The sequence below is a fragment of the Malaclemys terrapin genome, chromosome 1 (genome assembly GCF_027887155.1).
Source record: "Malaclemys terrapin pileata isolate rMalTer1 chromosome 1, rMalTer1.hap1, whole genome shotgun sequence".
NCBI lineage: Eukaryota > Metazoa > Chordata > Testudines > Emydidae > Malaclemys > Malaclemys terrapin.
In genome coordinates, this window is record NC_071505.1 from 66,478,552 (window position 1) to 66,503,368 (window position 24,817).

Consider the following 24,817-nt stretch of genomic DNA (forward strand, 5'->3'; position numbering starts at 1 on the left):
GAAGTTGTAAATAGACATTTATTGCAAATAAAAATCCACATTCACATCATTAAACTCATTAATTTTAAGGATATCATTTTACATGAAGAATCTGTATTCATCAGGGCTGCTGCTTTTATCAAAACAGCTGCTTGTGACATGCATGTATTTATTTAAATGTGGCAAGCCAAATACCTATCTAACTATAAAAGTTTTGATTTGGCTGATGACATAGCTCTGACACTTCCATTGCTTCATTTTCTCTGGATCTGACAGTACAGGCTCATCGAAAACCCCAAACCAACAATCTGGAAAACGAAGACATTTATGGTATTACTTGGCAGTCTTGGAAATCCCTGCATAGAATTGATACACAGTAAGAATATTTTGTTTGCAAATGTCTTGGATTTACATGCAGACTGTGGATCTGTGGTGGAGTAGATTTTTTCCAATGACTCTCACTAGAAGCATGACTCTAGAGTATTGGGATTTTAATGAAATCAGTATGTACCACAGGTAAGATTGCAGAGAAGATGGAAGACTTAAACTTTGTTTTAAAAAGATGATGGCCCATGTTGATGGGGGACCCTTCTTCAGACATGGGATTTTTAAATACAGCTATTAATTTTTGTTTTCTAAATCTCTGGAATAACTTCTCAGACTCTGGAGTATACCAAGATTTTAGTTTCTTTGACATCTTTCATCTTTTCTATTTTTACCTTTTGTGTGTTTCACTAGCTTTTATATTATATCTATACACACACAATATATACATATGTACTCAGACACCCTATCATTTTGGGTGCTAAATAGTCACATTACAAATATTTTAAATTTACCAGTAATCTGATCGGGCCAGAAATGTTGCATCTATTAAAGAACTAGCTGACTGAAATAAAATCTGACTAAGGTGCAGTTTTGATGCAGGAATTACTGGGTGAAATTCTGTGGCTGGGGTTATGCAGGAGGTCAGATCATTCAGTGGTTCTCAACCTGCAGCCTGCAGGCCACTTGCGGCCCAGTCAGCACAGAACTACGGCTCATGTGACATCCTCAGGGCCATAGAGGTAGTATTTGATGCAGCCCACATAACACATTGTGGGCCACATATGTGGCCCACAATGGTAAATAGGTTGAGAACCAATTAGATGATCATAATGATCCCTTATGCCCTTAATTTATCACTATATGAAGGTTAAGTAAAAAGAGGATAGATCCAAATAGTCATTTATGAAGCAACTAACAGTGTTTAACTTTTTCAAGAAATTTACAATGGAGAACATAGAGAATATACAGATCTAAAGCCAGACAAGGAGACAAATTCATTAGTGGCTAGTGTAAGCCACAGGCATATGCACTTGTGCCTGTGTTGACTTTGGTCCAACATCCCCAATTCAAGGAGAATATAGTCTAATTTATACAAATATCACAGTGAGTAAATGTATCAGTATGCTGATAGCAAAAAGAAGAGACAAGGAGAAGCTTTGGAAGAGCACTTGTTGAGTTTGGGAGGGGGTTGTTTTTGGGGGTGGAGAGTGGTTAAGCAAGTGCTCTTTTAATGGCTATCATTTGAGATGTCATAACACATTAACATCTTGATGGCAGAACTTCAGCGGGTGTAAAATGTCATAGATTCAGTGACATCAATGGGAGCTATGACAATTTGCACCAGCTGAGGATCTTTCCCTTGGATTTTTGTTTGTTTGTTTTTTAGTCCTCTCATGATCAAGAGAGACAGCAGCAACGAACCATGCCCAAGTGGAGAACAGTGGCAGACTGTTGGCCAGAAGAAGCGGCATTTAAGGAGAAAACTGAGGTACAGCAACTGTAATTACTAAACTGAAGTGACTACAAGTTTATTTTTCATGGACAAGTTAATTCATCACATACATGTTTACTACATTTAAAAAGTTCCTTTTGCATTTTCACAAATGATCTATTTTTCCTTATTTGTGCTTTGCAATTTTCATCTAAGTGATCCACCATAGGTAGCTTCTTGAAATAACACCCAGCTGTCACAGGCAGGCTGGTCCTTTAGGCAAGCTGAATTCAGCCTGGCTTCTGACCTAGCAGTTACCCTCAGCCTTGCCCCTGATCTAGCCATGGAGTGGCAATTAGTGATACCAACTGGATGTAATGGAGTGAGAGTAACTGACCCCAGTTGCAGAGGATTACTTAAACGCAGCTGAGTGGAGAAGGCCCAGAAGAGAGGAGGTATGGAGTTCCCACTCTGTATGGGAAGGGGTTCGGGCAGGTAGACTGAGGAAAGCCACAGTGATAGAACTGAGCCCTGTGGGGGGCAGACCCTGGAAAGGGGGCAAGATCCAGGGAGAGACCATACAGAAGAGAAGACTCTCCTATGGAGACAAACCCACAGAGTAGGCTCCTGTGGTTGAGTAGCTCTGAGGTAGGGTTTCTACATGCCACAGAAGACTTCAGTTGCCCAAGAGGGCAGAAGAATTATTCAGATGTTTGGATTTTCATTTGGACCTTTTGGTTACCCTGGAGGAGATTTGAACTTTATGTGACTTGGCTGGAGGGCTGAGGCACGGAAGAGCCAGTGTGAGGCAGATGGTCAGTAGGCAGTGCTGGAAACGAGGACCCCATGCAGCATCACACCCTGACACAAAGGTGTGCTATGCATGGTGAGTACACGGCCTTATATGAAATGCCAAGTAAGAGGTTAGTTGCAAGTCATATCAAGCACTTCAGCTGTACTGAGTCTTTCCTGCTTACTATTATTTTTCTGGACATGGATTTTTTAGGTTGGGGCTCCTGCCCACTATTAGGCCAGGGAGAATAATTCTCTGCCAAAGCAGTGCTATAATTTAAAAACCTTTTCAGAATGAATTATGGATTCAGTACATGCAAAATGCTCTTTGTCATCCTCAAGTGTCTAATTTAAGGGGGGGGAACTACAAAGAAGTAATAAAAAAAAATGTGAAATAATGGAATGAGGCAAAGCAATTAAGTTCCCTGTTTCTTAGGCATAGACAGAACCTAACATTAGTCAGATGGTTAACTAGATAACATCACTTTTCCCCCTCGTTCCTTTAGAGTAAATGTATTGTGTCATTGTTCAGTAAATGAAGAAACAATTGAAATAAGTAGCCAAAACATTCCAATTGTATATTCTGCTCTTTACCTGCTTACCTCTAGGGGGGAACTGTATCCTCAGAACAATAATTCCATATCATAATCTCTCTATTATGTGAGGGCTGCAATTTAGTTACAATTGAGATGAATGTAACTGACCTGAACTCTTGACAATACAAAGCTTTCTTAAATCAATGTATTTAGAAAGACAAGGTCGATGACTTTTTTTGGACCTGATCCAAAGCCCATTGGAAGGTCTGTTGACTTCAGTGGACTTCAAATCAGGGCCCATTAAAGCAATTTTAAAAAAAAAGATTGAATGTCAGGTTCCATCAAGTAGTAATGGCTGAAATTGAGATGGTTCAGGGTGACAGTCTGGTTCAGATGAGCATCCCAAAGTTCAGACCAACTTCCAGCTCAGCTGGAAATCCCATAAGGATGGGTTCTCTTGTGAAATTTCTACCATTTCCTCTATCTAGTTGGGCCAGAAATAGAACAAGAATAGCATCTCTTTTGGTATTTTTGGCTCCTCTGTTTCTGCTGCTGACAAGAACCAGAAAATAAAAACACACATGAAAGTGAGAAAAGAAAAATATAAAAAAACCCCAAAAAACTGTATGATGGGGCTACTCTCTAGATCCACCCTCTGTGAGCAAGTGGGTAGGAAAGGAAGGGGTGAAAGGAGAATCTCTTGTTCTGCCACTTCACTGCCAGACAGCATACAAAGGACTGGAAGGAACCTCCTGGGTCATTAAGTCCACTTATTTGCTATTGCAGGCAACCCTATCATATAATCCTATTCAGACTCCATTTTAAAGCTATGTTGTTTGCCCCATTACCTTTAGTGGGAAGCTGTTCCAGAACCTCACTCCTGTCGTGGTTAGAAACCAGTAACTGTCCTGACGCACAGTAAGTACACTATTCTCCTCCCAGCAAGTGGGAGGGAATAGGGAGAGGACTGTGACTCTCCTCGATATGCTGCTGGGGTTATGCAGCTACGTACCAGCTCTTGCTCAGGGCCAATTGTAAAGTTCCAATTTAGTCCTTAGGCTGTAATTTCTTTGCAGGAAGTGGGACGTGCAACCTGTTTGTACAGCGCCCACCACAGTAGGGTCCTGATCCTGAGGTCTTGAGCCTTACGGCAATATATCTAAATACTAAATTATAGTACAATTAAGAATGAGGTTAAAGCCAATTCACTTTTGCCTAATAGTAGAGCAATCCAGGTATTTTAATCCCAGTCCCAGCATACTTTCAAATGCAACACTTTGCTTGTCATCTAGTAAATATTTTAATGATTTATACCTCAATAAATGCCAGTCCAAATGCGATCCCCATAAGTATGACCATATGGTGTTTGAAGAAATCAATTACCACAACGCTACATGGCTGAAAGAAAAGAAAAGATTAATTATGGGTAATATAAACTCATTAGGAGTACAGCCTCTAAAATCATCGGCTGCATGGGATAGCACTGGCCAAAAAGGTAATCCACCATGGGCAAGAGAAGCTGTTCTAATTTGCTCTGGTTTGTTACAAAGACAAAGAATACATCTGCAACCATCCTGTGCTCTGGGAGGAATATCTGTTCTTTCTCTTCCCAAATATGAATCTAGTATCCAAATATACACGTAGGGTAAAGTTTCAGAATAAAAGACACTGCTTCAGTGTCTAGGGTTTGTGATACTGCCACATGCAAAATGAAGTAAAAATATCATTTGCGCTTATTTTCTCTGTCTAATCCCTTTTTATTAGAGAGGGGCCAAAGCTGTGAAGTTCGAGTCTGGAAGTGAGTCAATTTCCCATTACACTGATATTTGCATTTGCTATTCCAGGTTAGGTTTATTACAGGCTCAGAGCAGGATGATTGGATATGGAGCCACATTTAAATCCAAACTTTCTCAAATGTTCGAGGGGCTCAGGCTGGAAGTGGGATGGAATGAGCAATTCAGATCTGGAGTTCCAGTTTGAGCCTCTGTGTATTTTTTTTATAAATGTACATATGCCTGTTCTTATCATGACTACATTTGCTCAAGTCGGTGACTAACTGCTCTTGCAAACTGTGGTGAAGACCAAGTGAGGCCCAGAGCCATCAAAACTACAGGGACCCTCCATCTCCACCATTGTCCCCTGCCCGACATGTGGATGGGCTTTCACTCTATTTTCTCCCCAGTGATAAACACGTTTATCTTTCTCTCGAAAAGGCTTTAAATTTCGCTCTGACTCACTATTGCAGCAAGTCTCAAAATGGTGGATTCGTTTCACAAGGATCCTGCCAATATCCACTCTTGCCCATAAAATTTGGTGGTTTGCACAAGGAATTTGTCTTGCACCCATAATAATTCATCTATATTTTCACGCTTGTATTCTCTGGGTCCATTTAGACCCTGACTGAACTTTGGCCAAAGAGGAACATACCATTTCATATTTCTGAATGTTAGGACTTGACTCTGCCGCCCTACACACCTGCTGAATATACCCTTATTCACAAGCAGCTTTCCTTCAGTGACACTACTCAAAGAATGAATTAGTACTCAGCATAAATAAGGGTGGCAGAATCTGGCAATGAACTTCAATATTTATAAAAATCTAGCCCCCAAATTTGATATTTATAGAAATCGGCTATATAGGGGATGTAGATAATGGCAAAACCAGACACGTCGTAGCACTAATTTTCTAAAAATGCAGACATTTTATGCCTGTTTTCACTATTTTTCTCTGGATTTGCAGAGTTCTAATTTCCATGTAATGAGACAGATAAATCTTGAAATAGATGAATTGAGTTCCCTTCTCCCACCCTCCAATTTTTGTCTGAATCTCTCTTTGCTGCCTGTCATCATGCACCCTATCTTACTGTTATAATTAAATGCTGTAAGCTTTTCCAAGGGGTTCAGCTGGGGGAAATGGCCCCTCAAGTGTGCTGTCAGAAAACATGCAGCATTTCATTCCAGCGGATTCTATAACTGAGCGTGAAGCTTTTTAAAAGAGATTAACAATCTCTTACATTGAAGCCTTTCATCCTGAAATAAGTACTTTAAAAGCTATGGGTCAAATCCTGGGCAAACATGTCTGACAATGTAGTTATCTTATTGTGTGGAATCCTGAGCCTGGGGTGAGAGAGGAGATGAGTAATCCCCATAGCAATATGGAGCTGTCGCTAAGGCCTCCTGTCACTCAGAATCTTCATTGGTGACCACAAGCTGGGAACCCAGACAGGCTGCAGAGGTCCTTTGGGCACTGCACCACACTGTAGAAAGGCAGGCATGGCAGGGGGAGTAGGCAGCAGCCAACAAGCATGCTGCACTGCACAACCGCTGGAGGAGAGGAAAATTTAACTACGGAAAACAGAACAAACCCTTTTCCTTTTCAAAAGTGTCAGGGGCTCTTTAATGACCAAACAAAGCAGACAGAACCTCGCTCTAAACCTCTTTTTGGAAAGTGCAATATGTAAAAATCGTACTTACCTTTTTATAAATGTATCTGTTAGAAGAAAAGATACAGAGATCTGTATTTTGGTCTTTCTGTGCACATTCACAGATCTTGAAATTACCATAAGGAGTATTAAAATTGCTCCCCCAGTCTTCATATCCCTTCACCAAACCACAGCACTGATTCTGTAAAAGAGGAGAAATGGAGGGGTGAAAGGGAAGAATGGTGACTGAAAACAAGTCACATAAATCTGTTTCGCACTTGCAAACCTTACCAAAACATTGCACATCTAAGAGGCCCTTTGCGTACATGTATCAATGTCTTCTATCAATAATCAGAATGGCAGGTGAATTGTAGTACATAAATAAAGAGGATGAAGAAGGAACAGATTTCCAATATACAATAAGAAAGAATCAGTAACATGGCTTTGGATTAATGACTGCATGTGCCACAACATAGCATGTAACAATGTTGGATGTTTTCAGAATTATGTTTTTTCCCTGCATTTTTTATTTGTATGTTAGACATAGCCAAAGTATTTCACATGTGAAAAAAAGCCAACCTGGAAAAAGACAATACAGACATATAAAAATGTGATAGCTAGAAAAATAACTACCTTAATGGATGGGTAGCCCATGAACCTAGGGCCAGAGAGGCTAGGGATTTGTTTTGGGTTTAAAAACCTAAACCAAGTGTGGTTTTGGTTCAGGTTCTATTTTATCCAAACCATCAAAGTGCATGGGTGGAGGTAGGGCATCACAAAGTTCTGGTTTTAGCTCTTCTCTGTTTTAAAGGGCAGCTGGAACCACTCATCTTGTAGAGATGCAAACGTCATGGGACATCATAAAACAATCACGATTTACTAAAAAACAGAGCCACTATGGCTCTACCTCTACTTTTTCCAGAGAGACTCCTCATCCCTCTTGGGGGCTGTCTATGATATCATCAGCAATGGGTTGGGTCAGCAATAGGAGGGGGCAGCACAAGCTGTCTAAACACTGTCTGGCTACCATTCCCCTAGCATCCCTGACAATGTTCATAGGAAGAGTCCTTAAGCTCATCCCCTAAAGTCATGCGCTCTTATGGACCAGGCAATGCACACCCAGGCATAATAAGAATGAATGGTTCTGAGCACCAGCTGCTCTGGGGTGAACGGCCTGTCCCCTGATGCAAATGGAAGTTGAGACTATTCTGCACTTCTCAGGAGGCATCTTTCAGGATCAGATGCATCTTGAATGTTCCACCTTTTCGTGTTAAGCATGCATGGATATGAGCCTGGACATAAACCCACAGAAAAAAACCCTCTTTTCATCCTGTTTTATTTCTCTCTCTTTTACAATAAAATATAGCATTGCATGACTTTCTAGTAAGGAAGAAAATATTTTAGATAAGCAACACATGGTGCATGTTCCATAAGATATGCTCATTTTTCTTTATGACTTACATAGTCCCTGACAGGCTCCCTTATCCCAGGAGTAAATTTGCCACTACAGACTGGTGGATGATTTTAAAATCGTAAAGGTTGGAGTAACAACTTTCCTTCAAAAGATCTTCAGCTTGGAACCAATGGCCGTCAACCCTCTTCTAAAGCATCTTATCTCACTGGTGGTGCTGTCACTGGGTGACATTTGTCATGGCAAAATAGTATCTGTCATTCTTTGAGTGCTGAAAATATTATACAGATTGCATATCTATGTTGCTGCCATAGCTGGTTTGAATAGGGAGTGCAGCCAGATAGAGAGAGAACTTCCCTTAGATAGGGAGGCTTTTAATGCTGGGCGCAGTCTCTCCCTTGACGCAGGAGTCTGCCAGCTCTGAGTTATTGCCTCATTAGAGACCTGTAAAGTGAAGACCTCAGACTGGGGAAGGAAGGGAGGGTTAGGATTAGCAGAGCTTGTTATAATGTTATCGTTCTTTGTTTTGAATCCTCCTTAATAAAGTCTTTATACAACATTTGCTTTCTCCCATAAACCCATTATGTCGTCATTCCAACACCGCTTGGATCGATCATTTATTTTAAATAAGATATCAAATTTCAATGAACACAGGTAAAATGGTGTGTGATACATAGCTCTGTGATGGGGTATACAAACCCCACACTGGGACGGAAGAGGTTAAAGGACTAGATTGGGTCCAGGTAGATCTGCCATTCCAATCCCGCAGAGCATGCTCCAACTGGAGACAGGGTTGAAAAGGGAACAACCCAACTCAGAAAGGGGAGGCTGAGGAAGAATGCAGACCTGCCCTGAAGGCTTCTGCAAAAATGGGGCTGGAGAAGCCTCCCTAAAGGCACAGTGCAGTATGCACAGCCCAACCGGGTCTGGCCGTTTTTGGTTTCCTTTTTCTTTTCCCCTTATCTGGGATCAGAAGCTGAGGGAAGGAAACTGTGTTAGGAAGAGACCCAGGGAAAGGCCCCTCCCAGAGGCCCAATGCTGGTGACCCTCCTAGGCAACAGGGCCAGAACCTCAGTATAAGTGGGAAGGCCACGAGGCCCCCTCTTTCCTCCTCTTCCCGTGTGGCCCTGACCCTGCTCCTCCTCTTTCTCTCTGAGGCATGACTCCATGGCCAGGCCAGAAGCCGGAGCCAGGCTGTGGTAAGAGCTGCCCAGGGAGCCCAGGCTGCTGTGAGAAGCCCCAGACCCTCTACCTGCCGCGGGTGGGGGTCAGGGTGCCTGAAATCAGCCCGCAGCACATGCCCTTGCCCCCTCGGTCACTCCGCCCAGGGCAGCTGAAAGGTTTGGGACTTCCCACAGCAGCTCGGGTTCCCTGGGCAGCTCTTATCATGGCCCGGCTCTGTTTCCGGCCTGGCCAGGGGGCAGGGCCTCAGGGGGAAGAGGAGGAGCAATGGGTGGGGCATCTTGGCTAGGGGGTGCTAAGACCCACCTCAACTCCATCCCCTCTGGGAAGAGGCTGGTGCCTCCGGCAGGGGCTGTGCTTGGCGGCAGGGTAGGTGATCACCTTATCAGCTTCCTGCACCAGGAAGCGCAGCCCCTGCTGCCACCGCTCCGTGCCTGCCCAAGATTTGCAGTGTTTTTTTTGGGGGGGGGGGGGGCAATGCAACACCCAAACTACACCCATGTTAAAAATTGGGAGGCCATGGTCCCCTTGCCCCTTCCCCAGTTCCAGCATCCCTGCTCCTAGGGCCCTGGGTTGGAGCCCAGTGGAGTGGGTGGGCCTGGACTCTCCTACCACTGCCGCATGACCGAGTAAGTGCTAACCACTAGGCTCCTTGGCTCACCGAGGACCCCTTTACAAGCTCCTTCTTTCATTGAGTATTTAGAAGAAATAAAAACTAAAACAAAGTACTTTAAATTCCATCCTCCTATATCATGTTTGTGTTGGAAAGGAAGTTTTTCTGAAGGTAGAGAAAAATACTGAGACATTTCAGGCATCACTTAGGTGAGAAACTGAACAATCATTGCCAGTCTAAACTAACGCACATGCTACAGATAAGTGCTTCACCTACAGAGAGTAACCAAAGCCTTTGAGCAGGTGAGGTACTTTTTATATTGAGAATTTCTTTAGTATTTTTAAGAAGAAAATGAAAATGTTATTTATATTTTATGCCCAGCACTGGCCAAATTCTAAGGTCTTTTATTAGTTACTGCGTCCTTATGCAGGTAAATTCGAATAAAAGTTCTAAGATAGAGTTTAAAGATAGAGGGTGGTGACAGAATCACAGTCTAGCCTAGGGATGAATCTCCATTTGAGCACGGGGGTTCAAATTGCATCCCTCATGTCCCCATTGCTGTTAATCAAGAATCATAGATGTGAATCAGGTCTGTTTTCTCCAGAGAAGATAAGGTCCACTGGCACAGCAGTCAACAAACCTAGCATTATATGAGGTATTCAGAATGGTAGTAGAGACAGCTCCAAGATGCAAAGTTTGGTTCTTTATCTGACTTTGAGCAGTGTTTGAATCTAGGAATTTAGTCTTTCACTTTATTCAGAGTGACAAATTTTAGGTCTGGATCCAAATCCAAGATACTTTTAGACTGTAATCAAGTCACCTCTTAACCTTCTCTTTGTTAACTAAATAGATTGAGCTCTCTGAGTCTGTCACTATAAGGCATCTTTTCTAAACTATTATTCATTCTTGTGGCTCCTGTCTGAACTATCTCCACTTTATCAACACTCTTCTTGAATTGTGGGCACAAGAACTGGGCACAGTATTCTAGCAGTAGTCACACCAGTTCCAAATACAGAGGTAAAATAACCTCTGTCTTTCTATTTGAGATTCCTAGTTTATGCATCCCAGGATTACAATAACTTTTGTAAGTAGCTATATGGGAAACAAATATTTACTAATGGGCTCCTCAGTCTAGAAGAGAAAGGTATAACATGATCCAGTGGCTGGAAGCTGAAGCTAGACAAATTAAGACTGGAAATATATATAATTTTTTGACAGTGAAGGTGAACCATTGGAACAATTTACCAAGGGTCATGGTGGATTCTTCATCACTGACAATTTTAAGTGAAGATTGCTTTAGGGATTATTTTGGGGAAGTTCTATGGCCTGTATTACACAGGAGACCTGATAATCACAATGATCCCTTCTGGCTTTGGAATCTATGAATCAAAGGGTACGTCTATACTTACCTCCGGGTTCGGCGGTAAGCAATCGATCTTCTGGGATCAATTTATCGTGTCTTGTCTAGACGCGATAAATCGATCCTGGATCGATCCCGGAAGTGCTCGCCGTCGACACCGGTACTCCTGCTCCACGAGAGGAGTACGCGGAGTCAACGGGGGAGCCTGCCTGCTGTGTGTGGACCTTTGGTAAGTACCTTTAAGTTCGAACTAAGGTACTTCGACTTCAGCTACGTTATTCACGTAGCTGAAGTTGCGTATCTTAGTTCGAACTGGGGGGTTAGTGTGGACCAGCCCAAAGACTGGATATGCTCAAATTCAGAGGCTTGGTTCAGGTATCTCTATAATGGTCTGTATTTGGTTATAGGCTGCAGACCCTGTACTCTCCATAGCAGTAAGAACAAAGCTTACAAAATCAATAGAATGAGTATGCAAACCCTGCAAAAGAGAAACAACACCTCTGGATCTTCTAAACTCAATAGATAATATCTGTGATCTTGTAAGCTCCATAGTGGTATAACAAGTGCGGAGCTTACATGGGCCTTAGGAAGGGGCTGGAGACCTTTCAAGGAACAAGCGAGTCTGCAGACCTTGTAAATTCTCTTGGCAGCATGTGAAGACCTTGAAAGCTTTTTATTCATGGCTTTCTATGTTACTTACAAGAACTGCTGGGTGCTTCAAATTTTCTTGAGTAAGAGTGTTTGGATGAAGAAATTTACAGTATCTGTAGGCACGTGGCAGAGTTTGTAATCTTTGAACCAAAGTTATTTGGTTTACATAGCTCAAACTTAGGTTCTTTGAACCAGACAATTTAATTTATGGATCTTAGATACATAATATCCAGACTTTATAAACTCACATGGTCCTTAAGTGATTTACAAACTTTACACGGAACTTTGAAGTTCAAATAGTTGTAGTAAATGAGTCAACCATAAAACCTTCTAAAATATAGCTCAGTAGTTCTGAGAGAAAACAAATTAATATAACAAAGTTGGAATTTCTACACAAGCAGATATGATATTCCTAAAAAAAGAAGTGAGATAATTACCAAACATTCTCTTTTCTTCAAATGTGCATGTATCAAAAATGCTTAGTGCTCTGACAACATGCAGGTACTTAGATAATACAATAAAGACAGTGGGATAAAGACAGAGATACCAAACTTCCTCAAAATGTTCTTCTAGAAAGAGACTTTCATAAGAACATAAGAACGGCCATATGGGGTCAGACCAAAGATTCATCTAGCCCAGTATCCTGTCTACCGACAGTGGCCAATGCCAGGTGCCCCAGAGGGAGTGGACCTAACAGGCAATGATCAACTGATCTCTCTCCTGCCATCCATCTCCATCCTCTGACAAACAGAGGCTAAGGACACCATTCCTTACCCATCTTGGCTAACAGCCATTAATGGACTTAACCACCATGAATTTATCCAGTTCTCTTTTAAACGCTGTTATAGTCCTAGCCTTCACAAACTTTCAGAAAGTTAAAGGATGACTCATATGTAAGCCCCTAGTCAGTGGCTCAGACCCTATGGCGGGGTGAGGGACGGGGGACTGGGCGTGGGGGACTGCATAGTGGTGGATCCAGGGAATATTCTAAACCAGAGATAACATGTGGGGCAGGGCAAGTGGGGTCATGTGTATCCCCAGATTTGCTGCTTCGCTTGTACTGAGCATGCTCACACGGACTTCACATGCTCAGTAGCATCTGCTGAAGCCTCTGCCCTCACTCTGCTCCCCCACCCCACTATCGGCAGATATGGGTCGTCTTTGTGCTAAACCCCTACCCCCAATTCTTACACAAACGTCACTGCAGGGAAATCATCACAGGAAAGAACTCCAAGCCACACAAAGAGAATAGAATCCCCCTGTACAGTTTTTCAGCTGCATTTAGGGCAGTTTATGCTTTTTCAGAAGGGTGATACTCAACTCTGTGGCAGTGTAGTGATAAAACAAGGGTTAACTCTGCATCAGATGCAACAGACTAGACAGATAAAACCTGCCTTCAATTACCATTTTCTCAAACTTCTGAAACTTCTCTTGAAATACTTTAGAATCCTCAGTGACGGCTTGCAACTTCTTTGCCTCCTCGGAGAGAGTCTTGTTAAGTGTGCTTTCTATCTGGAAATCCAAGTGATATTATATTATAATAGTTTATACTGTGTGTAAAATATTGCAAAGATATCAGCAAATGTGATTGAACCATACAGTACCTGAGACTTATACACTGCTCCCAAAATACCTGCTACGACCTGAAGGATCAGGATCAAAAGCAGTCCAATAAAAAACTAGCAAGAAAACAAAGAAGAAAAAAGTTAATACTTTTGACCAGCAAAAGATCATTTCTTCCAGCTTGGTGGCAAATTATTATTTACATGAATGGAAATTTTCGTAGAGCAAATTTACATCCTGGTAAGAGCTGATCAAAGTATTCATCCTAACTCAGTTTGAGAAAAAAAATTGCCCTTTTTCTGTACACAAATGCCCTGGACCAGTGTAAGGGGTGATGTGGTGTTTCACTGTTCCACGAGGAGCATTGGGAGCTGTTATATCTCAGGCAGGCACAATCTATCCGAAGACTGCTAAGTTCACATGAGGACTGCATATTGTGCTCTATCCATTGGCATGGTACAGATTGCTGCCTTTCCCAGTACAAATGTTTTGTGCAGATCCATGTGTGACATTTTATGCAAATGATGTAATACACTAATTTGCATATTTTGACAAACCAATCCCATAATGTTCAAGTTGTGGTGAATATACTTGCACTCCAAGCAGTATGGTGTAGGATGTAGAGCTGCATAGTACTTAGCAGCTGTGGTTAAGGATTCTGGGTAGATGGCTTGGTGCTGGGTAAGGCAAGCTGCAGGTGGGGGGCAGTCAGGTGTGACCTGGGGGCTATCTGAGGTGACTGGGGGGGGGGTGACAGTAGTGGGAAGCTGGGAGAAGATTGTCAGGGGGAAGCGGAGTGGGAGTTGGTTGGGGAGAAAGCTGGGAGCTGGCTAGGGGCTTTCTGGACCCAGTACTGGGTACCTCTCACCTTCTGTTCCCACATGGTTGACACTGACTGTTCCTTCCCCTCTGGGTTCCAGAAGAGGGAGAAGGGTGAGGGGAGACAGAGTGCCCACAGTGGCCCTGGCACTCAGGACCAGCTTCGGGCCCATTCCCACAGCTGTCGGAACCAATGACATCTCAGTAGGGCTGAAACGATGTGAGTGTCACACCGGATGCATGGCACTTGGCAGCTATACCCGTACACCAGCCCTGCTCTGTGTAAACTATCCTTTGGGATAACTTCTTCCTGGGTTTGATGGAGTTAGCAGTTCCAAGAGTGAAGGGACTGCTATCATGGGAGGCCACTAAGCAGCCACAATATGGCCCTATATTTTTGGAAACCCTCCCAACCCTGCTTATGGAAGTTGCCTTTGTCAGACAGTGAGAGGCATCCCACCAGGTGCTGGGTGGAATGGTTCCAAACAGTTAATACAAATAATCATTTGATCAAGCAGAACTGCCCCAGATTACAACCAGTCTCATTTGCAAGGAATTTTTCCACAAGCCCTAATTTTAGTTTGAAAAGTTTAGGCAAAGGTTTTTCTTTCTGTGACCCTACCAAGATCAGCATGCATTGACTTTCCTTCATTGCACCACAGCACCCCAGGAAACCAAGGACCATAATGATGGAGCCCACTGCTATCATCAGGTCAACAGCTGAAAACAGGCTACTATCTAAATTGAGATCCTGTAGAGAGAGAGAAACAAAAGCTCAGCTGTAAGAAAATCCTTTCTAGAAGAAGGGTAATTTGTTAGATAACCTGATCTACCTCTCCCTACCCCCCCCCAAAAGAGGGTGCCTTTGTAGTTGAGGATAGGGAACTGTTATGTATGGATTAATCAATCAGGGTGACATTCTCTCATGAGTAGAGGACACCCCTAAGGCCTGTGAACCCATTTCAGCCCTATTTTGACAGTTTAAGTAGGAATTAGCAGTCCATTGTCTTTGTGCTGGCCCTCTGTACAGGGGTGAATTTCACCTTTAGTGAATAAACAGAGGTCTTTTGTCTTAAATATGATTTGTTCTGTTTTCAGCCAATAAATATTTGTTTTTACTTTATGTAGAAAAAAATGATTACCTGGAAAAATTCTGTTATTAATCTAGTGTTGGGGGGGGGGGGAAAGTTCTTCATGACAATCCCAGAAATGCACTCACTTACTCTGTTGCACTTCCTGTGAGAGCACTATCCAGAATAGTACTGGATACACAAGAGGGTAAGGTCAGATACATTTTTCCAAGGCTTCTATTTGTTTTAAACTGGTTCTTCAGTATTACTCTAAGGAATGGTGTCTGTATTTTGATGTGTGTGATATTTAAGCAAATGATTCCTATAATTCAATATAATTAAATATCAATTTATTCAGTTCTGATTGGGCATGAGCAGGGCTGTAGGCCAATATTGAGAGAAACCTTCAAAGAATATTTTCCTCACTGTTGCCAAGATTAGTAACAATGTCTGGAAGTTGTCACATTTATCTTCTGATGGAAATAGCAAAGGTGCATATAGGCTAGTATAATATGAGGAATGCAGTGTGCTTTACTTTTCCAAGCTGAAATAAACCTCCTATTTACTGTTAGAGAGCTGTATTCATCGAGCCAAATCCTGAAATTGTTACTCAGTAAAATAGTCAGACAAAATGCACATTGACTTTGAATGGGAACTTTGCCTGAGTGAAGACTGGAAATGATGTGTAAGGACTTCAAGATTTGGTCTCCAACTCTTAATTCTGCAGGCAGCAATTGAAGCAATTCATCTATTTAGAACTAGGGATCCAGTTCAGGAAAGCACTTAGGTACACACTTAAATACTGTCCTGAATAGAAATGCTTTCCTGACTCGTGGCCTTGCAGAGCACAGTTGTGATTAAGATGCCCAGGTATATAAGGTCATTTGGGGAAGTGTGCTGTATAAAGTCAATAAAACATGTGTAGCAACTTGAGCCTCTGTAGAAGATTGGAAGATTTGAGACTGGAACTTGTCTTCTATCCTCTTATGTAATAAAGAAGCTCAAAGCTCTCCACTTCTCCACCACCAATGACTTTATATAAAATATGGCCATATTTCATTGTACCAGGGGACTCTATAACAAATATGCAGTGTGTTCTTTCATGTCCACACTCTGGCAAAGGTGGGAGTTCACTCTGAGATTGACTGGCTGCAACACAGCCAGCCACCAGAGGTAGGACGCCAACATCTTTTTTTTTTTTTTTTTATAAATTGTAAATGTGAAAATGTTGATCAAAGACATATTGTTCTTGATTGATGGGAAAAGTGCCCTGGCTCATGGTATGGCAACAGACTGGCAATCAGATGTCTTGGCACTTTAATCAGCCCTATAAAATCAACCTGGAAGTTGGAAAAATTGTTTCCAACATGGATAGCTATTTTTTTTTCACTTCTGGAATCAGTCAAGAAGCATTTTGAGAACAAAATTACTCACAAAGTCTCAAACCCATTTATCTCCCTCTGGCCCAGATTCATGCACTGAAGAAAAGAGTTATGTTTCTCACGAGTTTGGAGCTGGATGTGTCCCCCCCCCATATCAATATAGTAAATATTAAAAGCTCAGAGCGCATACTAGTCCACTAAGCCCCTCTGTGCTATCGAACCAGCCTCTCACTGAGGGAGATTCCTGAGCAGTGGCAGATGGAAGAGTTGCTGTTAGAGTGTGACTCCAATGGAACTTTGCTGTCAGGGACCATGGACAGTAGGTTGCAGGGGCCCCCAGAACCACTGAAGAAGCAAAGGGCCTCCACATAGAAGGCATTGGCCTCTGGTAGATTCCTCAGAAACCTGGGTGAACTTTGTGCTTATTTTGTAAGGAGGGATGGTGGTAGGTGAAAATCCAGTGAACTAATCCAAATAAACTCCATGAAGGGGACCTTGGGCAGTTTTCCTCTCCTCTCGTCTCCAGCAGGATTTCTGCAGGAAAGGACTTTATAAGGACTTTTTGATTTGGCTACCTTAGGGCCCTGTACTGCAAATCCTTACTCATGCAGTAAAAAGGGTTACAGGATCAGGCCTCATATTTTTACAGTTCCATTGGAAACATAGGAAAAATATTTCTTACATGTAAAGGCTAAAATTGCTCAGGCATTAGACATCCCACTTTTGAGGAAGGGTTAGAAAGCAGAAAATTCACTGGAAAATTCAAAAAGGTTCCTGAGTGCACTTACTTCTTTTTCTAAAAAAATTTGGACTGACTTTTGAGGGGACTATTTGTTATGTGGGTATTGATCTTTTTCCCACATTGAAATCAATGGCCCAATTCCCTTTGACTTCAACGGGAGCAAGATCAGGACCATGTCACACAATAGCTTTGCCACCAACACTGTAAACATATATAGTAGTAGTACCATAAAGAAAAGCTCACTGCACACATACCTCTGCAATTGTACCATTCATTACATCTGACCACCTGACTGATCCCTCTTATTTAATGTTAGAGATCATAATTTGGTTACTATGCACACACACCAGTCACCTCACTGAAAGGCTAGCAAGCTCATGGAAATTACTGTGGAAAATGAATGTGTGTTTATTAGCTGACCCAGTGCTTTAGCATTTTAGGCTGAAAAAAAGTGTTTTTTTTTTTGTTTTTTGTTTTTTTTTTGTAGGACAGAATACATTTACCTCCTGAGCAGCTTTGCTTACACGCATCCAGATAGAGACCCCCAGAATAATGCAGCCACACATCTGCAGGGAAAAAACATCAGTAATAATAACATCTAGCTCTCATCTATAGCACTTTCCATCACTAGCACTCAAAGGGCTTTACAAAGGAGATCAGTATCATTATCCCATTTTACAGTTGGGGAAACTGAGGCAGACAGCAGGGAAGTTCTTTGGCCATGTTTGCCCAGCAGTTCAGTAGCAGAGCTGAGTCTCTGCCCATTAGGTCACACTGCCTCCCTGTACACACACTCAACATCCCCAACTGCACCAGGTGCCTGCAGAAATACTGAAATTATCTGTACGGCAAAGCGAAAAAAAGATCAACAGCCTACAGCTCAGGATACAGCTTCACAGCCGGAAACCTTCATAAATGGCAGTTGAATTTCCCTCACTCGCCCCAGTGGTGCAGTGTGCTGTGCACCAGCTGCCTGATGGTCCAATTCCAGAAGTTCCTACAGTTCAGTGATGATTTATGTATGTGGTTTGGGAGGCACTTTGTGATCCCGTGGGATGAGGGTGTATATAAATGTACAATGTTATAATAGTTAGAGAACACAGTGTATACCAGAGTTGTAAAAAAAGATAATTTCTCATATCAGGGCCATCCACATGGAGGCCCCCTATCCCCAACAGCCTTTTGTTTCCTGGCACCGTTTCTCTAATGAAACTGCACTACCAGGGACTCCCTCTGCCAACAGCCTTCCCAAGCTGCATTGCCTTTTCCAGATAAGTACTGCAGGACCAGAGACGGGATGGTGTGCATTCCCCCACCCCCCTTAGCCCACCCACTCTTTCCACTTAGCTTAGACAATACTTGACCCAACCCAATGGGTTCCAACCCTGCAGGCAGCTCTCCACAGACTGGTAGGAAGTGAGAAATAGTACTGGGTGCAGGACAGATACATTCCCGTGGGCCCAATATGGCCTAATATTAATGATCAAGTATCAAATATTGAAGTCCTCCCTCACTTTTTATTCAGGTAAACTTTCACTGATTTCATGGTTTTTTTAATTATGTCCCTGGGAGTTTGATTGGTGACTGAGTAAAATCTGAGAAGGATTTCAGGATTTGGTCCTGAGTGACCCACCCACCCAGTGTTTTTTATTAGCTGCAGTGGCTGACTACAAACAACCATGTGCAGATCCTGGTTTCCAAGAATAATATCAGCATTGCATATCAAGCAGGGGTGTACTGTACCCAACTGGAGACATGCCCAGCTAGTTGCAAGCATACGTCCTGTGGCCTTTCAGATATCCTCCTCAGACCAGAGAAGACTAGGGTGACCAGACAGCAAATGTGAAAAATCGGGACAGGGGGTGGAGGTGTAATAGGAGCCTGTATAAGAAAAAGACCCAAAATTCGGGACTGTCCCTATAAAATCGGGACATCTGGTCACCCTAGAGAAGACCTTAATGACTGGATGAAGGATTAGTAGGCAGGCAAAGGGCCCGACTCTCCTCTCACTAACTGTGATGAAACTCAGATTAGAACTACTGAAATAAAGATAGTTATACTAGTATAAGAGGAGAACCAGATCCAAAGAATGTACTGGCTTGAAAGAATGGAGGGGATGTGGGGAGTGGAGAAAGAAAAATCATTTAAGGACAGACTGCCACGTTTACACAAGTTCAGCACTACCTTGCTGTATCCCGTTAGTGGTCACTTTAAGTAAGGGTGGTAGAAGACAACCTTTACATTTTTGAGAGAGATGATGATATAGGCGTCTCAGTAAGATTGTGACCATTCCTGGACATTCTAAAGTAAAATTGTTATTTTTATAATTTTTAGACAATTTTCCTTAAAAAAAACCCTCACCCACTAAAAGGGCCAGTATAATACTCAATCTCAAATCCCATAATGACTTTAGCAGATTATTTAATGTGGAACATGGCCAATACTCAAACCTGAACACTACATTTTTTTTCTGCTTCAAAGTAAAAGTCCTGTAAGTACATTAGTATTTAGTCTGTTTATAGGCTTTTATATCTGAACAAGAGGATACAATAAAAAGAGAGGATATTATTTGCTACAGCTATCTCATGTTATCAAATTTTAACTAGAACTTCCATTGAAATCAATGGCGACTTTGGCTTAAAAACTGATGGTATTATATGACCCCATGTTCAGGCGTTGGTCTATGTCACTGAGTAAAATATTTGGTTATGTACCAGACATTATGGGCTTTAGTCACGTTCACTTCAATGGCACTTCTCATGTGAGAAAGTACATTTGGCCTAAACTCATGAACAAAATTTGACCCACAATATTATGAATGACTTATTACTACCACAGAAATATATCAGTAATACTAAAATGAATAATGGGCCAGAACTAGATTTTCCATTTAGTGGGAAACTCCAATTTCAAAATGTTTCCTTTCCAAAACAAAAGAGAACCAAAAATTGTTGCAGTTTCCTGAAAAATTATGAAATTCACCCCCACCACACACAGAAATAGTTTCAGGTCAATCAAAATGTTTTGCTTTAATAAAGTCTACATATTTCATTCCAATTTAGACTTTCTTCTATAAAACCCAATTTTTAAAAAATCTGAAACAAAAAGTAGTTTCAAAATGAAAAAAAAATGAAGCATTACATTCTGAGAGGGTCAAAACACAATGTCTCAACCTTATCGGAATGCTCCATTCTGTTTTTTTTTCCAAATGAAATTTTGTCAAAATCAATACATGTTGACAAAATGTTTCATTTTTGACAAATCCGCATTTTTGGATGGAAAAATGTGCCATCGGAAAATTTCCAACCAGTTCTATGGGTAAAAGCAAATAACTGAGGGCTATATTGTGGCTTTGCCACAAGACCTGACCAAGGGCCGCCCATGTAGCTGAACTGCCTCAGGAGCAGACCAGTGCCCAGACTGTGTCTCACAGGGTCACAGTCTGGTGCCTGGTTCCCCACCCCCTTCCTTCAAAGGCAAGTGCAGTAATCTATGCAAGCCCTACACTTGATGCGGATGTGCTGACTGTGATGTCTGACTAGAATACTAGGGCTCCACCCATTCCCTACCCACATGGGTAGGTGAGAGAATTGCAGTTGCATGGAGATTGCACTCCTCCCTGCACTGCTTCATGTATTGTAGACAGCCTGGGTAAAGAAGCAAGGAGAAGACTTACACACCCTTATTCGGTTGCATGGATGCATAGGGAGGGATGGCTCAGTGGTTTGAGCATTGGCCTGCTAAACCCAAGGTTATGAGTTCAATCCTTGAGGGGGATACTTAAGGATCTGGGGCAAAATCAGTACTTGATCCTGCTGGTGAAGGCAGGGGGTGGACTTGATGACCTTTCAAGGTCTGTTCTAGGAGATAAAATATCTTTATTTATTTATTTATAGGCTGGAAATCAGAAGGTTTCTAACTCTCAGAGGAGTGAGGTTCTGGAACAGCCAGTAGGAGTTGCGGAGGCAAACAACCTAACTAGTTTTAAGATGAAGCTTGATAAGTTTATGAATGGGCTTGTATGACAGGATTGCCTGTGATAGCAGGGGATTGGACTCGATGACCCAGGAGATCCCTTCCAGTCCTATGTCCTTACAGGAGCCCTGAATAAAGCTCTGCCTTGATTTTGTTGAAATTCAATATACTAAAAAGTACTCAAGTGCCAATAGCTGTTCTGAGGCTGATGGTACCTTAGCTTCCTATTATAAGCTCAATTTTTCAACCCACACTGGGGGGCAGTGCAAGTTGGTTGGATTGTTGGCACTTTTGGCAATGCCAGTAGACCCAGTGCTCTGCCCACTTCTGGACAGTGCCAGGATGAGTGTGCTTGGGGAACACTGGCTAAAAGCTACTGTTCTCCCTGCTGAATTCTGAGTGCTTCCACAGAATGTGGACATGGGAGAAATGCAAAATGACTTTTTTGTTTCTGTTTTCACCAAAAAGGTTAGTAGCAATTGGACCTCTAACATAGTAAACACCAGTGAAAATGAGGTAGGATCTGAGGTTGAAATAGGGAAAGCACAAGTTAAAAATTACTTGGACAAGTTAGATGTCTTCAAGTTGGCAGGACCTGATGAAATACACTCTAGAATACTCAAGGTGCTGACTGAGGAGAAATCTGAGACATTAGCGATTATCTTTGAAAACTCATGGAAGACGGGAAAGATTCCAGAGGACTGGAAAAGGGCAAATATAGTGCCAATCTATAAAAATGGGAATAAGGACAACCTGGGGAATTACAGACTAGTCATCTTAACTTCAGTACCCAGAAAGATAATGGAGCAAATAATCAAGCAATCAGTTTGCAAACACCTAGAAGATAATAAGGTGATAAGTAACAGTCAACATGGATTTGTCAAACAAATCATGTCAAACCAACCTAATAGCTCATGTCAAAATAACCTAATAGTGACAAGGTAACAAGCCTTGCAGATGGAGGGAAGCAGTAGATGTGGTATATCTTGACTTCAGTAAGGCTTTTGATACTGTATAGCATGACCTTCTCATAAACATACTAGGAAAATATAGGCTAGATGGAGCTACTATAAGGTGAGTGCATAACTGGCTGGAAAACCATTTCCAGAGTAATCAATTGTTCAAAGTAAAGCTGGAAGGGCATATGGGGTCCTGCAGGGACAGGTCTTGGGTCCGGTTCTGTTCAACATCTTCATAAATGATTTAGATAATGGCATAGAGAGTACACTTATGAAGTTTGCAGACAATACCAAGCTGGGGGAGCTTGCAAATGCTTTGGAGGATAGGATTAAAATTCAAATGATCTGGACAAACTGCAGAAATGGTCTGAAGTAAAGAGGATGAAATTCAATGAGGACAAATGCAAAGTACTCCACTTGGAAAAGAACAATCAACTGCATACAGGAACTCCTTGCTTAAAGTTGTAGTTATGTTCCTGAAAAATGCTACTTTAAGTGAAACAATGTTAAGTGAATCCAATTTCCCCATAAGAATGAATGTAAATAGATGAACAGATTAGACAAATTGTAAATAGGTAAATTAATGTAAATAGGTAAACAAATGAATGTAAACAGATTAGACACACCTGTCAGAAATGGTCTAGTTATTACATAGTCCTGCCTTGAGTGCAGCAGACCAGACTACATGACTGTTGAGGTCACATCTATGTTCAGCTTAAACTTTAAACACACTCAAAATCAGCCTGGGCTAGGTCTGAGTTCACAAACCAGCACTGGCTCATTAGAAGTTTATTTATTGTGTCCCCAAGGCATCAAAGGCTTTTGCAAACTCTATCTGGCTAGCCACAAACTTTCAGAAGCTACTGTTTGTGGTTCCTTTTGAGTTTTGTTTTCTGTTCACTGGGAAAGATCCCCTGAGGAAAGTCCTGTGGTGTAGCTACTAACTTCCGGTTTCAGTGTCCCGTTTGTCAACCTGTCACATCTCTTGCCTAAGGGTTGACAAGATTCAGCCATGAGAAGACTGGTTTATTTGAACTCAAACCTTTCAAAAACTTCCAGGTCTGCAAACAAGTAAAGACACAACAAGTATGGAGATCTGTTTCAAACCAAACTCAGAAGGCTTCATGCTGCTCTTCTTTTACATCAGGCCTGGATTCTACTCTCTCACATACTCCATCCACTTCAATATAATTACCCCTAATACACAGTATTGCAATCTGACAGCTTGCCAAAGCCAAAGTAAGAGACTCAGTGCAAGACAGAGCCAAAATAAGACACATACAAAAATTATTCCTGCAAAAGATTTAAAAATGCTTCTATAAAATGATTCTAACCCCCAATGTAAATAATTTACAACAGTAAAACCGAGATAGTTCATATGTAACATAGGCAACTTTTGGACTATAATGAGTGATGTCCCTCAAAATGAGGGCACTTGCAATATGTCGTCACAAAAACTAGATCTCTAATTTTGAATGTACAAAAAATGCAGGCATTTACTTAGCATTGAAAATGAAAGAAAACCAGAGACTACGCTAATGTTGCTGATAAGCTGAAGTTAAATGGATTCTCTCTCCCCTCTGCTCTACCTATTTCCAATCATACTCTAGTTTTTTATTTATATCTAATTTCCTTTATAACTGCTGCTGCTATATTCCCTGAATACGGTGGGCTCTGGTTCCCATACCACTATTAGTAACTTAAACATCAACTTACCCAGAACAAAAAGTTGAAGATGAACATGGAATATTTCATGCATCTGCTCACCCCTGCCATTTTCAAAAGCTAGTGAAACCAAAATTGCAGAGAAAGGTTTTACAGGAGCTCTTCCTCTCTCTCTCTCTCTCTCTCTCTCTCTTTTTTTTTTTTTTTAAACTCTTCGAAAAGCTCTGAGGCTGTATTCTGTGCTCTGATACCAAAAGTCTTGGAGGAAAGCAGTTACAATTATTTAATCAATACATATGCCCTGGGTAAATATTAACCAAGCACCCAAAAGCACCACCAAGTGTTATCTCTGAATATGTGCATAGGCATGTTCTCTTGCTCTGTCTACAGGATTGGACGCTTTTATGTTTGCATTCTTATTTTCCATACCCCAAAAGTAAACAGATACTACAGGATAAGGCGTAATATCAAAAGTGGAGGAGAGGAAGTAAAAATGTAAAATGTTTATAGGGTTAGTTTTAAGAGAATCTAACATTAAATGCTAAACACTTGCACTTCTAATGCCTCTAACAATTACAAGATTTGCTCTGTTTCATCACTTTATTTACACATTGCCAGAATTCATAGACCTCCCCTCAATCCTGCTCCAAACATCCAGCCTAAGTAATGGGATGGATGCTGGCTTTCTCTGCACAGGAGTGGGAGAGAGGAATCTGCCACCATTATTTCAATCTCAAAGCCCTCTCCAGACTGCTCCTGGCTTTCCCTCCATGACAGCATCCCATGGAGCTGGGCTCTGTAGTGCAGAGCATACAGCCCTTGGGCAGATTCCCAGATTTTTTTCTGCGCCAGCACAGCAGTCAAATGGTTCCACTCTGAGACTCCCTACACCCTGAGAGCAGGGGCCAGGATTTTGTCCCAGAGTAAATGACAATGAC

At 41.9% G+C, this 24,817-nt stretch overlaps 1 protein-coding gene across 1 annotated transcript; it reads right to left on the reverse strand.

Moving 5' to 3' along the window:
• On the reverse strand, nucleotides 1-24,131 carry TSPAN8 (tetraspanin 8). The gene is made up of 8 exons (XM_054026461.1): nucleotides 23,931-24,131; nucleotides 17,784-17,846; nucleotides 14,709-14,837; nucleotides 13,309-13,383; nucleotides 13,109-13,216; nucleotides 6,540-6,689; nucleotides 4,381-4,464; nucleotides 1-287 (listed from the first exon to the last, which is right to left on the reverse strand). Exons 1-8 carry the CDS (start codon nucleotides 23,988-23,990, stop codon nucleotides 234-236), a joined length of 723 nt encoding a protein of 240 aa, XP_053882436.1. The 5' UTR covers nucleotides 23,991-24,131; the 3' UTR covers nucleotides 1-233.
• Between the last annotated feature and the right edge of the window lie 686 nt (nucleotides 24,132-24,817).